The sequence below is a fragment of the Schistocerca americana genome, chromosome 6, assembly GCF_021461395.2.
Source record: "Schistocerca americana isolate TAMUIC-IGC-003095 chromosome 6, iqSchAmer2.1, whole genome shotgun sequence".
Taxonomy (NCBI): domain Eukaryota; kingdom Metazoa; phylum Arthropoda; class Insecta; order Orthoptera; family Acrididae; genus Schistocerca; species Schistocerca americana.
Window position 1 is genome coordinate 525,011,094 of NC_060124.1, and position 17,541 is coordinate 525,028,634.

Sequence of the window (17,541 nt, forward strand, 5' to 3'; positions counted from 1 at the left end):
ACTTACATTCAGCATGGTGCTTCTGAATGTATGTGTCTCACAAACATTTCTTTTTCATTTCTGACTATGAATTCATCACAATGACAATTCATTTAAGGTTATAACATAATGAGTCATTTTAGACACTGGAAACTCCAGGTTGGAATATCAAGAATGCAAGGAAAAGATAGGCTGGTATTTACTGTAAAGATGACACATTAAATTGCAGACAGGCACAACTAAAAGACACTTACACATTAGCTTTCAGCCACAGCCTTCGTCAAAAACACACACACACACACACACACACACACACACACACACACACACACACACACACACACACAAGACTACCCTACCATCTCCGGCAGTTCAGATAGGAATGCTTTTAAAAACATACAGAAACACTGAAGAAAAACATATGAAGCATGTGTTAGTATAAGGGAAGAGAGAGGAAGGTGGATCAGTTCGGCCGAGGGCCCCAAGTTCGGCCGAGGGCCCCAAGTTCGGCCGAGGGCCCCAAGTTCGGCCGAGGGCCCCAAGTTCGGCCGAGGGCCCCAAGTTCGGCCGAGGGCCCCAAGTTCGGCCGAGGGCCCCAAGTTCGGCCGAGGGCCCCAAGTTCGGCCGAGGGCCCCAAGTTCATGTGGCATGGCTAGGTGGGAAAATAAAATGTGAAAATATGTTAGGATGAGTGAAAAAGTGTGACCAATAGGAATAAATGTAATAATCTGTGGCATCAGATGTTGCGTCAACAATCTGCATGGTCATGTAGGCATGTGTTGCGCATTGACCATCACTGATACAGTATGGCTGAAGTGTGTACACTTTGGCAGGCAGTGAGTAAACGCAGGAAAGAAGAGGAAGACTGTCACCAAGACCAGCTGGGAGACGACTGTGTATTTCATTTTGTGACAAAGAATGTGGCTGAAAGCTAATGTGTAAGTGTCTTAGTTGTGCCAGTCTGCAATTTAATGTGTCATCTTTACAGTAAGTAGAAATCTATCTTTCCCTTATACTACTGAGTTATTTTAATAAATGGTAATCATCGGCATTTTGTTGGACACAAGCAATTTGCATGTAAATATAAAAACATTTTTGAAAAATATGTTGTCTTCAATACAAGCATACATTTCTCAAATAAAAGCTTTTCATAAATTGTAGAAGAATAATACATCTCCATTTATTTTAATAAATAATATTTACAATATTAATCACGTATGACTCATGGGGTCTCTCCACAGTTTTTGTCAAATGATTTACATTTTTGTTTCCTACTATTAACACACTAGCATTTATCCATGTCTATTTCCTTGGTGTAGACATTATATAGTAGAAGCGGAAACTTTCAAACAGTCCAATAGCACACAAGGCTACTGTGAGTCCAAATAAGGCTCTGTCCATAGGACCACCTTTCAGATGAACTGGAACACCATCTCGCTTCTGAAAATACAAAAATACATGGTCTTATATTAATGATGTGTTGTTAGTCATATAAAGAGAAACTGACATTTACATTGCATGGAAGATTAATAATAGGATTAAAAATAAACATGAAAATTTTATATTTCAAAGAGTAATACTGTTTACAGAGAACACTGAAAGCTCATTTGTAAAGAGTAACACTGCCAAGCACATTTAAAGTATTCCGACATGTATGACTAAAAAGAATCTGTAGCACAATATATTAAAAAGGTAAGTCATGCATTTTGGACCTTAAGAAGAAAGGTCTAATTCTGAGCTACCCAAACCACACTGGCAGTAAAATTACAGAGATTAAACCACAGCTCTGAGATATGCAAATTCTGGTATAGGGGCAAAACAAACTTTTTACACAACTAAAAGTCATTGCTTTCATATCTTTCATATATTTTTGCACCACTTACATTAAAATTATTTCAGGTCAATTACCTGACACAAACATTTTAATAACTGAAAAGAATAACTGGAATGAACCCGAACTCGGAGGATCTACAGGACAGTCTACCTGTAATAAGTGATCGATAACAGCAGAATGAAAAAAATTAAAGTAGTTCAGTCAATGGGCAGCATCCAAATGAAGTGGAAACTTCAAAGAAAGTGGCCATGTATCTCATCAGTGTCAAGGACAACAACATCAGCAAGTCACTCAGTTTCAGTTGGCTATCATATCATCACATTTTGGCTGTACTGTTAGGATACAGTGCATGTGAGAAAACTGGTGTTTAGATGAGAGTGATACAAAGTGATGATGAACTGGACCATAAAATGTTAACACAGCCTTGAATCACTGTTATCTGGTTTTCATAACCATAACAAACCATAAGATTTTCTCCAAAAAGTTGGCTCTACTATCTGTGCACTCTCGGGAGCCCCTCAGTCTGGTGGTTGGAGGTAATAATTGAATCTCTATAAATGAAATGACTGACTGGTAATGATTTCTTTCTGATTTTTGCCAAAATTAACTAGCACATAACAATTTTGAAATTAAAAGTGATATGGAGTTAATGATTAATTTGTTGTGAGGAATCAATCTGAAAGTGATGCTGGCATTGTAGGTACCAGATGATACAAAGTTTCATTCATCTGAAGTTGGTACATGCTGGAAAGCATTCAAGACAGTTAACATTTTTGCAACTTCTATCGATGTAGCAACATTCGTCGGCCTCTTGCTGAAGGTGGCCTTGGGCTGTACATACTATCCATAGAGCCCTGCAATGGGTATAGACCTGTCTGCACTAATGTTGTGATGCCAAGCTGACTGAATTGGTGGCACACATGCCATGCACTAGAGTCTAGTCAGGCAGCAACAGCACCTAAGGCTGAAAAATGGATGTGAAACTATCTCTAGTGTGTGACTGACAAAATTTACTGTATGTGGGCACAAGTTTCACTCTGGCCTATCCTACAGCAAGGGAGCTACATTTGTAAGACAGTACCGTGATACCCATCATATCACAGGCTACATTGTTAAGCAATGTAGCACAGACATCCTGAATGTGGTGGTTTGGAGTATTACAATAAATAATAATCTCTTCTAGTGCAATGTGCCATACTGATCAACCTCATGTACGAGTCTCTAAACACAGTGAGCCTTTTCTCTCAAGCTAGAATCTGTGCACCCCATCCATCTGTGCCTAGAGCAGGTATCATATTCAAGCATGATAACATTTTCTAAATATTTGTTTAGTGTGTACCTGAGGTGGGACATCGGTACCAGTCGATCATTTATCTAGCTTGATGTGGCAAATGGCCTAAAACACACATCCAGACTGGATGGCTCACCAGTTCTCATTAATCCACAGGACAAATTGGGTAAGGGCTGATTCCCTGTCTGCTGACAGCACATGACCTTGCTTGTGCATTACAGACTTCGATTCAGAGATAAGAGAGATAATGGACGGAAAAGAGCAATGTAAACATTGGATGTGTACAATGACACAGTGTGAGCTAGGTACTACTGAAACAAGCAATGTAAACAGTCACTGGGTTGTCAAGAATGTGCAATTCGCTTGTGTAAACAATGAATTAAGTACAACCAAATGTTTCTTTTCTTTCACAAAATTACAGTAATGAAGGTTGTGGTACTAAAGAAAAGCTAACTTCAAATGTCTCCCTTAGTACAAAATCAACCAATTATCATGTAATTTGTTTTCTATTAATTGCAATCAACTGTTTCCTCTTTTTAACAATGCCATAATGAAAATTAAATTCAAATTATTTTCCTTTTCTATAACAGTATCGTAACAAAAGTGAAACCCACATTACTTTGTTTCCTATTACACCAATACTACAAGAAGTGTTCGAAATGCCCACCATTCGATTCGACACATGCTTCATTATAGCGAACCCAGTTTCAACTCTCTCTCTCTCTCTCTCTCTCTCTCTCTCTCTCTCTCTCTCTCTCTATCTATCTATCTATCTATCTATCCAGCCACATGGTCTCCTCATATAACACTTGCAATGCATTTCGATACTTGATACTACCCCAACAACACGTATGTCCTGCATGAACCCCAATTGGACAGGCAGTACTTGGCAGAGCACTGCATACATCACAGTAAGGAAGAACTATTCTTTTTGCCCCACTACTATGGAAAGGTAGGTGTTCTTACCTCTCACAGCAGTTCTTTCCACATAGCAGGTGCTATGCATAATGAGTTTGGTTGAAATTGATTCAGTAGTTTAGAAAGATATGTTTAAGATCCAAATATACACATATCAATTTTTACAATTATTAAGATCAAGATGAACACTGATAATGAGATTGACAGAATGTATGACGAGACAAAAGATCACTAAGGAGAATGACAAATTAACTGCGATGTAGAGGCAGAATTTGATGGTAAAAAAAGGAAGAAACAGAAGAATTGTAGGAGAAAATCAGCTGAGAGTTGGTGGGTTTGGGGTGGGGAGGGGGGGGGGGGGGGAGGAGGGGGTTAGATGGGACGAGAGAGGGGTGAAAGGATTAGTCACCTGATAAAATTTGGAACCTAAATCAATCTATCTATCACTAACACTTGGTTTAAAAAGTCATGATGTAGGTGACATGCAGACTATTGTATGACTTGACAATTATGGCATCTTCTCAGGTAAAATATGTATGTGAAGTTGGGTATATGGAAGGGTCCTAGTGATTTTAAACTCTGAAACCTTTACAGGTGCAGATGTTTACACTGACCATTATTTATTGGTTATGAATTATAGATCAAAACTGAAGAAAATGCAAAAAGATATGAGACCTGGATGAATTGAATTAACCACTGGTTGCTGAGAGCTTAAAAGGAAACATTAGGCAACTTAGACAAACAAGGAAAAGGAAACAAACTAGCTGAATGACCAGCCTTAAGGAATGGGAATGGTAAATGCACCAGACGATCAAATAAGCAAAAAACAAGCCCAGTAATAATCCTCAGATAGCATGAAACACTGAATTTAACCGATGAAAGGAGAAAATATAAAAATGCAGCAAACGAAGCGGATGGAAGGGAATACAGATGGAACTTCCTGGCAAATTAAAACTGTGTGCCAGACCGAGACTCAAACTCGGGCCCTATGCCTTTCGCAGACAAGTGCTCTTCCAGGCAAATAAATTAAATTCCCTGCCTTTTGCAATATTTATTTTATCTGGTGCCACCCCTACGGACACAAGAAAGACAGTCTACCACAGTTATTTTGAGTCTGTTATTCGGTATGGGATAATTTTCTGGGGCAACTCTAGAAGCAGTACAAGGCTACTATTTCTTCAGAAGAAAATCATTAGAAACATGTGCTGCCCACAAAATGAGTCATGTCACCCTTTGTTCAAGAAATTAAAAATACTAACAATTACTTCAATGTACATTTTTGAAATTTTGATTTTTGTATATAGTAATCAACATACTCTTGAAAAGATCCGTTTCAAGCATAGCTATGGTACTTGTCGCAAGGAAAACTTCAAATTTCCTTTGCACCACTTAAAGCTTTATGCTCAGACACCACTGTACATGGGGCTAAAAATATATAACAAATTAAAAGGAAGAAACCTATTAACAATGGACCTTGGTTCGCTGGAAAGTTTACTCCAAAATATATTAGAGAAATGTTACTACACCATTGAAGAATTCATGGAAGACAGTCTGATACTTTGAACAATGAAAATCTATAGCTAATATTGCAGTGTTGTCTGTGTACAACAAAGGTAACTGGGAAACTGCTGATTTATAGTAATATTGTGGTGTTTTATTTATTGGCATTATTTTTAAAACAGTGTAAAAAGAATTTCTGTATCATTATACATTACATTTTTGCTAAACTTCACATGTCTCCTGTACAACAGATCACATGATCTGTACAATATATGTAATGAGACTAATAAATCACATTTCACCATCTGAGCTACCCAAGCACAACTCTCGACCCATCCTCACAGCGTTAGTTCTGCCAGTACCTCATCTCCTACCTCCCAAACTTTACAGAAGCTCTCTTGCAGAACTAGCACTCCTGAAAGAAAGGATATTGCAGAGATATGGCTTAGCCACAGCCTGGGGATATCTCCAGAATAAAAATTTGCCTGGAAGCACACACTGCTGCAGGGTGAAAATTTCGTTCTGGGAATACAAGTGTCTAAAAAATTTGATTGACGGAAAGTGTAAAATTGCATGCACTAATGGCTTGCAGAAAACTGCAAAGCTTTTGATGCATGATTATGGGAAAAAATAGATCCACTTATAGCAAAATTAAACAACTTTTTGATATCTATGGATATTAAGAGCTTTGATGGCGAGCCAGTACTACGCAAATAAATGAAGGATGAAAGTGGAAGGAATACACAGAAGGGAAATGAAATTAAGACCAGTATTTTTGAGTGGCAATAGGTTGCACATACAGACGAGATGTGTGACATGATACTGCAAGAAGAAACTGGGAGAGCACTGAAAGACCTACATTGAAACCAGCCCCACAAAGCCTAGTACATTCCCTCACTCAGATTTACTGGGATCCCCAGAAGAGCCAGCCACAACAAAACAATTCTACCTAGTATGCAAGATACATCGAACAGGTGAAATCCCTCGAGACTTCACAAAGAATGCAATAAATCCACTTCCAAAGAAGGCAGATGCTGTCAGGCGTGAATACTACTGAACTGCCAGCCTAAAGTTCTGTTTGCAAAATAATGAACTGAATTATTTACAGAAGAATGGGAAAACTTTTAAACGTTGATCTCAGGAAGATCAATTTGGGTTAAGGAGAAATGTCTTGGAGATACTGTAAAACACACACCAAAAGTAAAACGGATAACTGAATGTAATCAAATCAAGTGAAGGTGAGGGAATCAGGTTAGAAAATGAGACACTAAAAATAATGAAGACTGTCATTTTGTCAGAAAAATAACTGGCAATAGTCAAAGCAGTGAGGATATAAAAATGCATAATGGTAATAGAAAAGCATTTCTGAAAAAGTGACTGTTATAAACATCAAACAAATTTAAATATTAAAAAGTCCTTTTCTCAAAGTATTTGTTTGGAGTGTAGTGTTGTACATGGAATGAAAATGGGGTCAATTGTTTGTACCAGAAAATTAGGTAATTTTTGAGAAGATACTGAATCAAACTGGCAAAAAAAGAAATTTGTGACAACCTGACTAACAGAAGACATCAGTTGACAGGATACATCCTCAGGCAAGATAAGGGTGGAGAGTAAAAGCTGTAGAGAGAGAGAGAGAGAGAGACCAAAACTTAACTACAGCAAGCAAGTTCAAATGGATGTAGACTGCAGCAGTTATGCAGAGATGCAGAGGGCAGACTAGTGCAGAGAGCTTCATCACTCCAATGTTCAGACTGAAAAACAATAACAGGTAGTGCCTTTACCAACAGGTGATTGACATGAACTTCAGGAAGAATAAAAGATCAAGCCGAAGTCACATCCAGTAGAGAGTAATGAAATTTAACTAAGCATATTGTATGTCACACCGACTTGAAGCTTCCAACTGTCACAGTTCCATATAGTCACACAGAATTGGTATAATGTATACTACATAATGTAAGAAATTTCAGTCTATACAGGAGATGTTCCTGGTGTAGTTTTCATGTAATATATTTTAAACATTTTTGTTTAACTTCCAACAAATATTAACTGGTGATATACATACTATAAGAAGATTATCTACTACATTTATAATCAGGTAACTTATGGGAACACAGCTGGATAACATCTTCAATACAGGCCAGTATTTTGACAGATGTACATCCTGTCATTTTCAAGACACAAATGCAGCAAGGGAATTTAGAACTTTGGTATGCACATCATTTCCAGTAAAGTAAGGTAGCTAAACACACACACACACACACACACACACACACACACACACACACACACACACACACACACACACAAATAAACACTAAGCCCCCACAGTTGACTGATGTTAGAGGCTATCAACAGTGAAAATTAATGCTCAATGGATGAAGTAGCATTAACTCTGCCCTGCCGCCGCCGCCCCCCCCCCCCCCCTTGCCTCTCCAGTGGAGAGGGAGATTATGTTAGAACTTATTAAAATATCAGACATTCAAACCCATTCACTCTAGTTAACATAAGAAATTCACAGGGTTCTTATTCTTAAGCTGTTTGGAAATATGAAAAAATTCTGAAACAGGTCTATTTTACCTGAAAATGTTCCATCTTGCGCCGCAGATTCTCAGGTACAGGACCATAGGGGGTATTTGTGCCTGGAATAAGGTTTTGTGATGCATGTCTAACTGGTGGTGCAACCCGTGCCATCTGTTCATTTTTGCTGTGAAATATTATCTTGGGAGGTTCCCTCCTTTCCAGTGGCTGTGCACTCTTCCATGGGGGAAAAAATAAAACATTTAAGCATGTATATCAAACATTACATTCTCTAATATAAATTAGATTCTGTTCAAAAGTACAAAACTAAATTTAAACAAGTATTTTTTCATTTTTTGTAATTGATCCAAATCACAGATCATAAATGTTTGCAAAATGCTAAACATAGTTTCTTCAATGTCTCACGTTCTGTTTGAGAGCTGTACAGAACAATCTTGATACTGACATGTCACCAATTTCCTAACTAAAAATCACTTCTTGTGCCATTTAAAATGGTTGGAGAATATTTAATAGTTCATAAATCAAGTTTTCTACTCTATAAGTAGAACTGTCATTTGTTTTAGTACTTTACAAAGCAAGTTTGCTTCTGGAAGCACCTCTAAATGCTTGTATTCCACCTTTTGCATTTAAAATAAATTTTATCATTCAGTCAAGTGTCAGGCCTTAAGAGTCCACTATAACATTTTGCTATGTTAGTACCATGAGACATATTGCCTTCTAAATCTATAACTGCCAAAGTAAACTGCATTACTAGAAGTTTTCTACTGCTCGAAATCATTTCCTTGGGGCTATGACTGGAAACAAACATTATAAGAAGAGCTCCCATGAAAAAGAAATCTATAGTGAGAAGGTGGGGCGGGGGTGGCGGTAGTAACATGAGGAGAGGAATTTTAGACATGTCAAGTAAAAATTTTACAAATATTACGATGCTTATAATGCAAATTGCTGTTTAAGGAAGTTATACAAATTTTGGGTTTGGAAATTGGTGTGTGTTAAGCTCTGCTGAATAGGATAGTTTTATAAACTTTAAAATAAAAGAAAGAATCAAAGAAAATGAAGGACAGGTTGCCCACCATTAGACTGGAAGTAAGGCCTACAAAGAACACGTAAATTGCCTACTCAGTAAGAAGAAGAAATCAGTTACACCTAACATGTTTCATCAGTTTGTTTTGATAAATAAATGATGTATATGCACACTGGGGGACTATTTTGATCTTTAACTATACAATTCAAGTACACATTTTTAAAGAATGTATTAATTTTTCTTGGATGCCAAATTTATTCATCCATTTGCACTCAAAATAAAAACCTACTCTGTGGTATATACCAGCAAACTTCTTGATGAGCAAGTACTTTGATGAAATTGCCATTCACAAACATTTGGGCATGCAGATCTGTTTTTGATCTGTGCTGCACAAACTGAGATCATAAAATGGACACTTTAGAGGATTTTATTAAAGCTTGTGATTGAGACTCCTACTTCCTGTAAACTGTCTTTACTGAGAATAAGAGCTGGTGCTATGAGTTCACACTTGTGCAGTTTAGGCAAGCCTGTCAATTACTATGCACCAATGTCTGCACCTCACTTCTAAAGACATCTATTAATAATGGAAGTTAACTGAAGTTTGTCATTGTCAATTGGTACTGTACAAAACTGGTTAGACATATTTTGATTCTAACATATTTTATGATAGCACTCATAAGATTATTTATACACAGCTTGCAACTAAAATAAGTCAGTAACTATTTGTTTCCCACAAGTCCAACTCCTCAACCACATTTTGGAAACAGGCAACTGCCTGAAGTAGGGCATTGCCTATAGGATCAAAGTACAGTGGAGAACACTAGGGTAGCTTTGAAGACCCTAAAGAAACCTCAAAAAGTGACAGGCAGCAGGGCAGATTTGTCCAAAGAAATACATAGGACTTAAACATTGTATCCTTATAAATGGATGCAAGAACCCAGGAAATAGCACAGATCATGACAGGAGGGTACATACCAATGATGGTACTAAGTGAGGTAAGAAAGATAGGGACTTTTAGTAAGGTGCAGGATAAAGGATATAAGATATGGTGGTCAGGAAAAGTCAAAAGAAGAAACAGTGAACAAATTACTTAATGTGGAAAATATAAGAGAATAATTAAACTTAAGATGGAAAGAAATATTCTTGATGCAGTCCACATTTATGCTCCTCAAATAAGATGCAAAACAGATTAGAAGGAAAAGTTTATCACTAACCTGCAATATGGTGTAACATCTAACAAGACTGTGATTATGGGAGAGTTTAAGGCCAGAGTTGGGAGTGATAGAAGAGGATATGAAACAGCCACAGGAAGCCATGGAAGATATCACAGAAATGAGGAAGGTGAGGTATTACTTGACTCATGTCTGAGAAATAAATGGATAACTGGTAATGGATGGTATGAGAAAAGAGTGTCACAAGTTTATCAGCTACAGTTGGAATTTGGCACATAAATCCATAATAAGCTATATATTGTAATAACTGAAGAAATCAGAAGATGCCTGACAGAAGTGAAAGTGATACCAAGCATTAATCTTTAAGGTGACCACAGGCTATTGGTACGGACACTAAAGAAATTCAGAAAAGGAATAAGACAGACAAAACTCAAGTGCCAGAATCTGAAAGGTAGAGAAACCCAAGAGATATATGGGGATACAAATAATATACACCTTCCTAAAGATGAGAGGAAGGATGTACATGAAGGATGAAGGAGTGTCAAACAGGCCCTAGCCAGGGCAGTGGAAGAAACGAGAAACAAGTGCAAGGACATCAACAAAAGTCATACACAAAAAACTTCCTGGGTGAAATGTGAGAATTACAGACACTGTGAAGAAGAAGGCAATGAAAGAATGGTTCAAAACCAGAATGGAAAAAAAATGGAAATGACTAAGAAGAGCAGCAAGGAAAATGACAGCATTGGCTGAGAAGATGCCTTGGGAAAAATTCACAAAAGAAGTAGAAAATTTTATGAACAACAAGAAGATGATATACCACATATTAGGTAAAAGAAGGAAACAAAAAGAAAATACTTCAAACATCATCAACATGGAAGAAAAACTGTGTCAGAGGAAGTAGTAGTCTTTAAAGAATGGAAAGAATACTTCCAAGAACTATACGAAGGAAAGGATGAAACAAGTATGAGATAGAGGGAGATGAAAGAAATACACAGAGAAGAAATAGGAGGAGATGATCTGCAGATGATGAATGTAGAGAAAGCTGTATTACAAACAAAAAATGGCAAAGCCACTGGAGTAGTGACATCACAGTGTAAATGATCAAAGCTGCAGGAGCTATCAGAATTCAGTGGTTTTATAGATTGAGAATAGTACGGACATATGGAAATATTCCAGACAATTGGACAAAGGAAATAACTATACCTACCTTTAAGAGGGGCAAAAAGGCACTCTGTGAGAATTAGAGAGAAACAATGCTAGTGTGCCACTGCATGAAGATTTATGAAAAGATAGTTTTACAGAAAATAGGGAATAAGATAGAACAACAATTAATAGAAGAACAATGATTTTGACCTGAAAGATCATTTATAGATGCTTTATTTACAGGCAGACAGGTTGTTGAAAAGAACTAGGAATTTGGGAAAGACACAGTTGCATTCATAGATACAAAAAGGCCTTATGACACTGTTAGAAGGGAGAGAGACAGCAAGGTCTGCACAGATTGGGACTTTCAAAGGGAATGCCAGTGAGAATCAAACATGTACAAAAATGCCTGAATTATGCTATAGTAGATGGCAAAAACTCCATCGTTTACAGCAGATAAAGAGGTTTGGCAAAAAAGTGTGCTCCACCAGGGCTTTTTAATATAGTCACGGACAGCATCATACGGGAAGTTCACCAAGGGTCAATGGCAATGATATGAAAAACATAGCATATGCAGATGCTGTGATGATATGAGATGAAAATGAGCATAAATTGGAAGAACAACTAAATGCCGGCTGAGAGTAATTAATGAATCAGCCTTGAAAATCCGCTTAACAAAAAGTGAAGTAATGAAATCAGCAAGAAAAATGAAAAAATGAAGGTTGTAACTTGCAATGGAAAAATTATTAGAGAAGTAAATGCCTTCAAGTATCTAGGAAGCAAATTAGCCAAGAAAGGAACATCAAGGATGAAATTTCTGAGAGAATAGAAAATTGTTTGAAATTTTGTTATTGTTTATTGGACGTAATTAAGACTTTGTAAAATATGTGCCAAAATAAAGATCACAATGTACAAGTCACTATCTGCTGGTTTTGACCAATGAATCACAATGCTGGATTTTGACAAAGCTCTGATCAGAACGCAAGCAACAGAGATATGATTTCTATGAGGGTTCTAGGATACGACAAGAAGGGACAGGATAAGGAATTAAACAATATGAAACACGTTGCATTTCAAGCCCCTAAAATAAACTATGGAGTGTTAGGCTTCAATGGTCTGACCACATTAAATGAATGGGTCCAGAAAGACTTTTTGAGAAGAGCCCTAAAATTGACAGAATCTGGACAAAGGCTGACTGGAAGACCATGGACAAGACAGGGAGACCAGGTGAAGAATGATGTGACCTGAAGAGAGAGCAATGGGAGCAGATGCTACATGATACACTGCAGGAGAACATATATGTTTGGCAGAGGCTCTGTGAATGACCTGCATGGGCACAAACATTTCAGGAAGAAGAATAAATCACCAACTGCACAGAAATATTGGCTCTTAAATGAGGTGACACAAATGATCCACTGAATTATACATGTCCATATTATCATATGCTCTATTTTGTATGTTTCCATACACCTTCAATGCACTAAAATATACTCAATAGAGAATGTTGCAGTGCTTGTGCATGTATCACATCAATGATGTGACCTATAAGTTACCCTTGCAAATCCACTTTTCTTGTACATACTGCTGTATTAATCCAGTCCCAAACAAAAATATAATGAATTATAGTCCTAACACCAAGTTGTCCATAATTGCAGCATCATTATTGATACACAGGAATTTTTTTTTTTAAGTAGACTACAAATAAATCTAGAAGAAATTCTACTTATCAATATAGTACATTAGCACTAGCCATACATTGTTGTTAGTATACTTTCTGGACATAATCTGCTGCTGCACAGTGTACTGGCAGATGAATGAATAGTACAGAAACTTCAGAAGTATCAAATTTATGGGTGGCTGTGAAGGGGCTTCATGCAGAAATTCTAGAATATTTTATAGGCCAATGGAGTCTTCTCTATTACTACAATGTATTTATATCTTAGAATAATGAAAATTACTGTCTCTTAGCATTTTTTCCCTAAAATAACAGGAATATTAATATACCACTGAGTATCACATTCCATACTGATACAGATATGAGGTTTCGAATTTATTTCAAGTTTAACATATGGCTTCTTCTGCAACCATTAATGGTTCTTACAAATGTTATTAATTCCATTTGAGCAAAAGGGAAAGATAATTAGAATTCGACATATTAGAAAAGATAATTAGAATTCGACATATTAGAAAGGACTAGGCCTAATAATATTCTTTAACAGCAGTGGGACCATTACCATCACCAAAGTCAAAATGTTATGAATTTACACCCTGATAAATTATAACTAAAAAATAAATAATCAAATAAAACTAGTTCACAATGATAAAAATTTACAATTATTTATAAAGGACATCTTTTGAAACAGGGCAAATGTCTACTGGGCTTTTTTTGGTTCAAATGACAACTAGAACTTCACAGCACATATGCCTTACAATTGTAATACATATTTTTATCGATCTCACAGTTACCTCTATACAGTATAAAAGTAGGCTAATCAGAATTATGATATGAAAAACACTGAATTTTAAAATTATGTAGATTTCCCAAATCCATGCTAGTAAAAATTAAATTAATGAATATTAAAATCCCTTAATTCTTTGTCTTGCTGTGACCATTGCTATCTAGACATGGGAGACGAATATTCCAAAACCTTTTCCATGAAATACGAGTAACTTCACCTATGACTTCCAGACATTCAAATTACATTAAGGACAGAATATAAAGTAAAAATGACAGCTGAAATACTATTTTTTCTTAATTTTCTGTTCTTTTCCAATATAACTGATTTTATACCTAGTCTCTGTTATCACTGACTCAAAATCTTATGTTCAGTAACACAAAAGAAACAGTTTTCAAAACTTTTGGATACATACAATACAGTAAACACTCAATCTCCTTCTAGCAGATGTGTTATCCTTAGCTCCTAAGTTTACACAATTAGAAAAAATATACAAATTTAAATTTGATTATTTCTATTATTATTGAATAGATCATAACAGCACGAACAAATGTCATAAATGTACTAGGCAACTTACTAATTAGTACCTGAGCTGCATCCAAAATGTTGCAGTAGAGGACACACCAGTATTTGCATGATTACACCGCAGGAAATTGCCTAGACCTTACTTCAAGTTTGCTGAACTGCAGTCGCAAACTGAGTCTTGCAAATCACAAATTCACAGTAAACTACATTTCACCCCATCTGCACAAAATATTGTAAATTTGGGGGCCGAGACAAACACGTATTGTGCTTTATTCAAAGCTTTGCAGTTGTAGCAAACTTGGAGGCTCCAAAGGCGGTCTTCTGTAAGTACATTTACAACATTCCGTCTTACCACTGCTAATACGGAATGGGCCAAATATACAAATTAGAAATTGTGATGACATCTTTTTAAATACCTGTCGGAGAACTGAGGTGCATTTCTCTGTATTATGGTCAGATTTTGCACGATCCACATAACGTGAGTAAATCCCGAACGTAATCAACTGTGAGCACATCACTACGTTTGCTTATATTATTTTACAGAAAAAAATACTTACTGAAGAACAATGACAAAGTTTATCAGCATCATTATATTTAACTATAATTAAAATGTGTTGGCTTACGTGTAACAAATATTGGTTTTGAGTAGTGCACAACTATATCTAAAAAATTGAATAATTAAAGCCAACTGGTCTCATAATTGAACAATAATGTTGGCCGCTTACCACAGGGAAATATGGATGCATGTGTGTGGAGCCGGTGAGTCTCCCTGTGAAATTATTAAACTGGAAGAACATTTCGCTTCCCTTTTCGTCCACACAATATCGTCTGCTTGCAATACCCCTACACAGCTCGACCTCTGGATCTCTGCCACGAGCGTGCTGCTGGTGGGAGGTGCTGCTCCTCGCGGCAGGTAACGTTACTACGAACAACGCGCCTCAGTTCGAAGCGCGTCGCCTATCATTGCACATGGGATCCATATGAGAACCGTGGTACTCCGATGTAGCGTATTTCTTACACCAATTTTAAGCAAAATATTCTCGCTGCTGCAGATTAAAACTGGAAAGTTGTATCTTGGTGGGAAATTACTGAAACTGCTTGCAAATTTTTTTCTTATATCTATGAAAGTGGCGTATTACCCATGCGTCTCCTCTTCCAGCGTGTTTGGAGTACCTACATTTTTTTGTTGGACAAAACTATAGAACCATCTGAAGAAATGCATGTTATAACATAAATGTAGATGCTAGCCACGCCTGCAAGTTGCACTGTTGCATCTGACTGCGAACAGAACCTGTACGATGCACTCAATACCTTGCAGGTGTCAGACGAGATCAGAAAAGTGTTCCGTGTAGTTGTGAGTGCATTATGTTTGAGCACAGTGCTTTCGAACAAAGTGGAATTATTGGTGCTCGGATGGCGGATGCTTCCCTAACCAAGGTACCTGAGGAGTTTGGTGTTTCAAGAGGCACCGTACCGAAGATATAGAGCGCAAGGAGGGAAAGCGGAAGAACGTCATCCACTATATCGGACACGCCAAGAAGCGTTGTAAACACGGGGCGTTGTCCACCTATTTGGGCTACACCTCAATGAAACAATTTGACCATTCAACTGAGAGACAAAAAAGATGCACCTTGTGGTGGTCGCCTCCCATCAACAACACCAGCTGATGACGAATGAGTACTGTACATATCAAAACTAGTAGGTACTCCAGATACAATGCAACAGAGTTGCATGCTATCTTTTTGGATGCTACCAGGAAGGCTGTGTCGAGCCGGTCAGTACACAACTATCCTTCCTCGACCAGTTTGGCCTCTTGGCAAGACAGAAACACAATCTCGCTCTCCCACAAGGACCGAGGTGCCCAGAGAAGGCGACCAAAGACACATCTAAAATGCGGTTTCGATCAGTGGCTTCAGTTCTCTTCCTTGACAAATGCAAGATAGGTCTGGAGCCTGATGATCATATTAAGACTCATTTACACCTGAGCAAATGGAGGCGAACACAATTGAACGAACGTTTGCAGACAATTCGCCACCGTTCGGTAACATTCGCTTGTACCCGTGAACATGCGTTTCTATTGGAGAGAACAGACGGAAACATACGAGGTGCATTCAAGTTCTAAGGCCTCCGATTTTTTTTCTCCGGACTGGAGAGAGATAGAAACATGTGCATTGTTTTAAAATGACGCCGCGTTCATTGTCAATACGTCCCAGAGATGGCAGCACCGTACGGCAGATGGAATTTTACCGCCAGCGGCGAGAATGACAACTGTTTTAAATACTTAAAATGGCGACGTTTTCCTCACTTGAACAGCGTGCAATCATTCCTTTTCTGAATTTGCGTGGTGTGAAACCAATTGAAATTCATCGACAGTTGAAGGAGACATGTGGTGATGGAGTTATGGATGTGTCAAAAGTGCGTTTGTGTGTGCGACAGTTTAATGAAGGCAGAACATCGTGTGACAACAAACCGAAACAACCTCGGGCTTGCACAAGCCAGTCTGATGACATGATCGAGAAAGTGGAGAGAATTGTTTTGGGGGATTGCCGAATGACTATTGAACAGATCGCCTCCAGAGATGACATTTCTGTGGGTTCTGTGCACACAATCCTGCATGACGACCTGAAAATGCGAAAAGTGTCATTCAGGTGGGTGCTACGAATGCTGACGGACGACCACACGGCTGCCCGTGTGGCATATTGCCAAGCAATGTTGACGCACAACGACAGCATGAATGGGACTTTCTTTTCGCCGGTTGTGACAATGGATGAGACGTGGATGCCATTTTTCAATCCAGAAACAAAGCGCCAGTCAGCTCAATGGAAGCACACAGATTCACCGCCACCAAAAAAATTTCGGGTAACCGCCAGTGCTGAAAAAATGATGGTGTCCATGTTCTGGGACAGCGAGGGCGTAATCCTTACCCATTGCGTTCCAAAGGGCACTACGGTAACAGGTGCATCCTACGAAAATGTTTTGAAGAACAAATTCCTTCCTGCACTGCAACAAAAACGTCCGGGAAGGGCTGCATGTGTGCTGTTTCACCAAGACAACGCACCCGCACATCGAGCTAACATTACGCAACAGTTTCTTCGTGATAACAACTTTGAAGTGATTCCTCATGCTCCCTACTCACCTGACCTGGCTCCTAGTGACTTTTG

At 38.0% G+C, this 17,541-nt stretch overlaps 1 protein-coding gene across 1 annotated transcript; it reads right to left on the bottom strand.

Annotated features, from left to right (window-relative positions):
• Positions 1-1,134: 1,134 nt before the first annotated feature.
• On the bottom strand, positions 1,135-15,264 carry LOC124619603 (cytochrome c oxidase subunit 7A-related protein, mitochondrial-like). The gene is made up of 3 exons (XM_047146105.1): positions 15,106-15,264; positions 8,100-8,276; positions 1,135-1,419 (listed from the first exon to the last, which is right to left on the bottom strand). The coding sequence occupies exons 1-3, from the start codon at positions 15,175-15,177 to the stop codon at positions 1,282-1,284; spliced, it is 387 nt and encodes a 128-aa protein (XP_047002061.1). The 5' UTR covers positions 15,178-15,264; the 3' UTR covers positions 1,135-1,281.
• Between the last annotated feature and the right edge of the window lie 2,277 nt (positions 15,265-17,541).

Coding starts and splice junctions, on each gene's coding strand:
- LOC124619603 (XM_047146105.1), bottom strand. CDS start 15,177: ATGTTCTTCCAGTTTAATAATTTCACAGGGAGACTCACCGGCTCCACA. Junction 8,277..15,105: donor TGCATCCATATTTCCCTGTG/GTAAGCGGCCAA, acceptor CCCCCATGGAAG/AGTGCACAGCCACTGGAAAG. Junction 1,420..8,099: donor GCAAGATGGAACATTTTCAG/GTAAAATAGACC, acceptor TTGTATTTTCAG/AAGCGAGATGGTGTTCCAGT.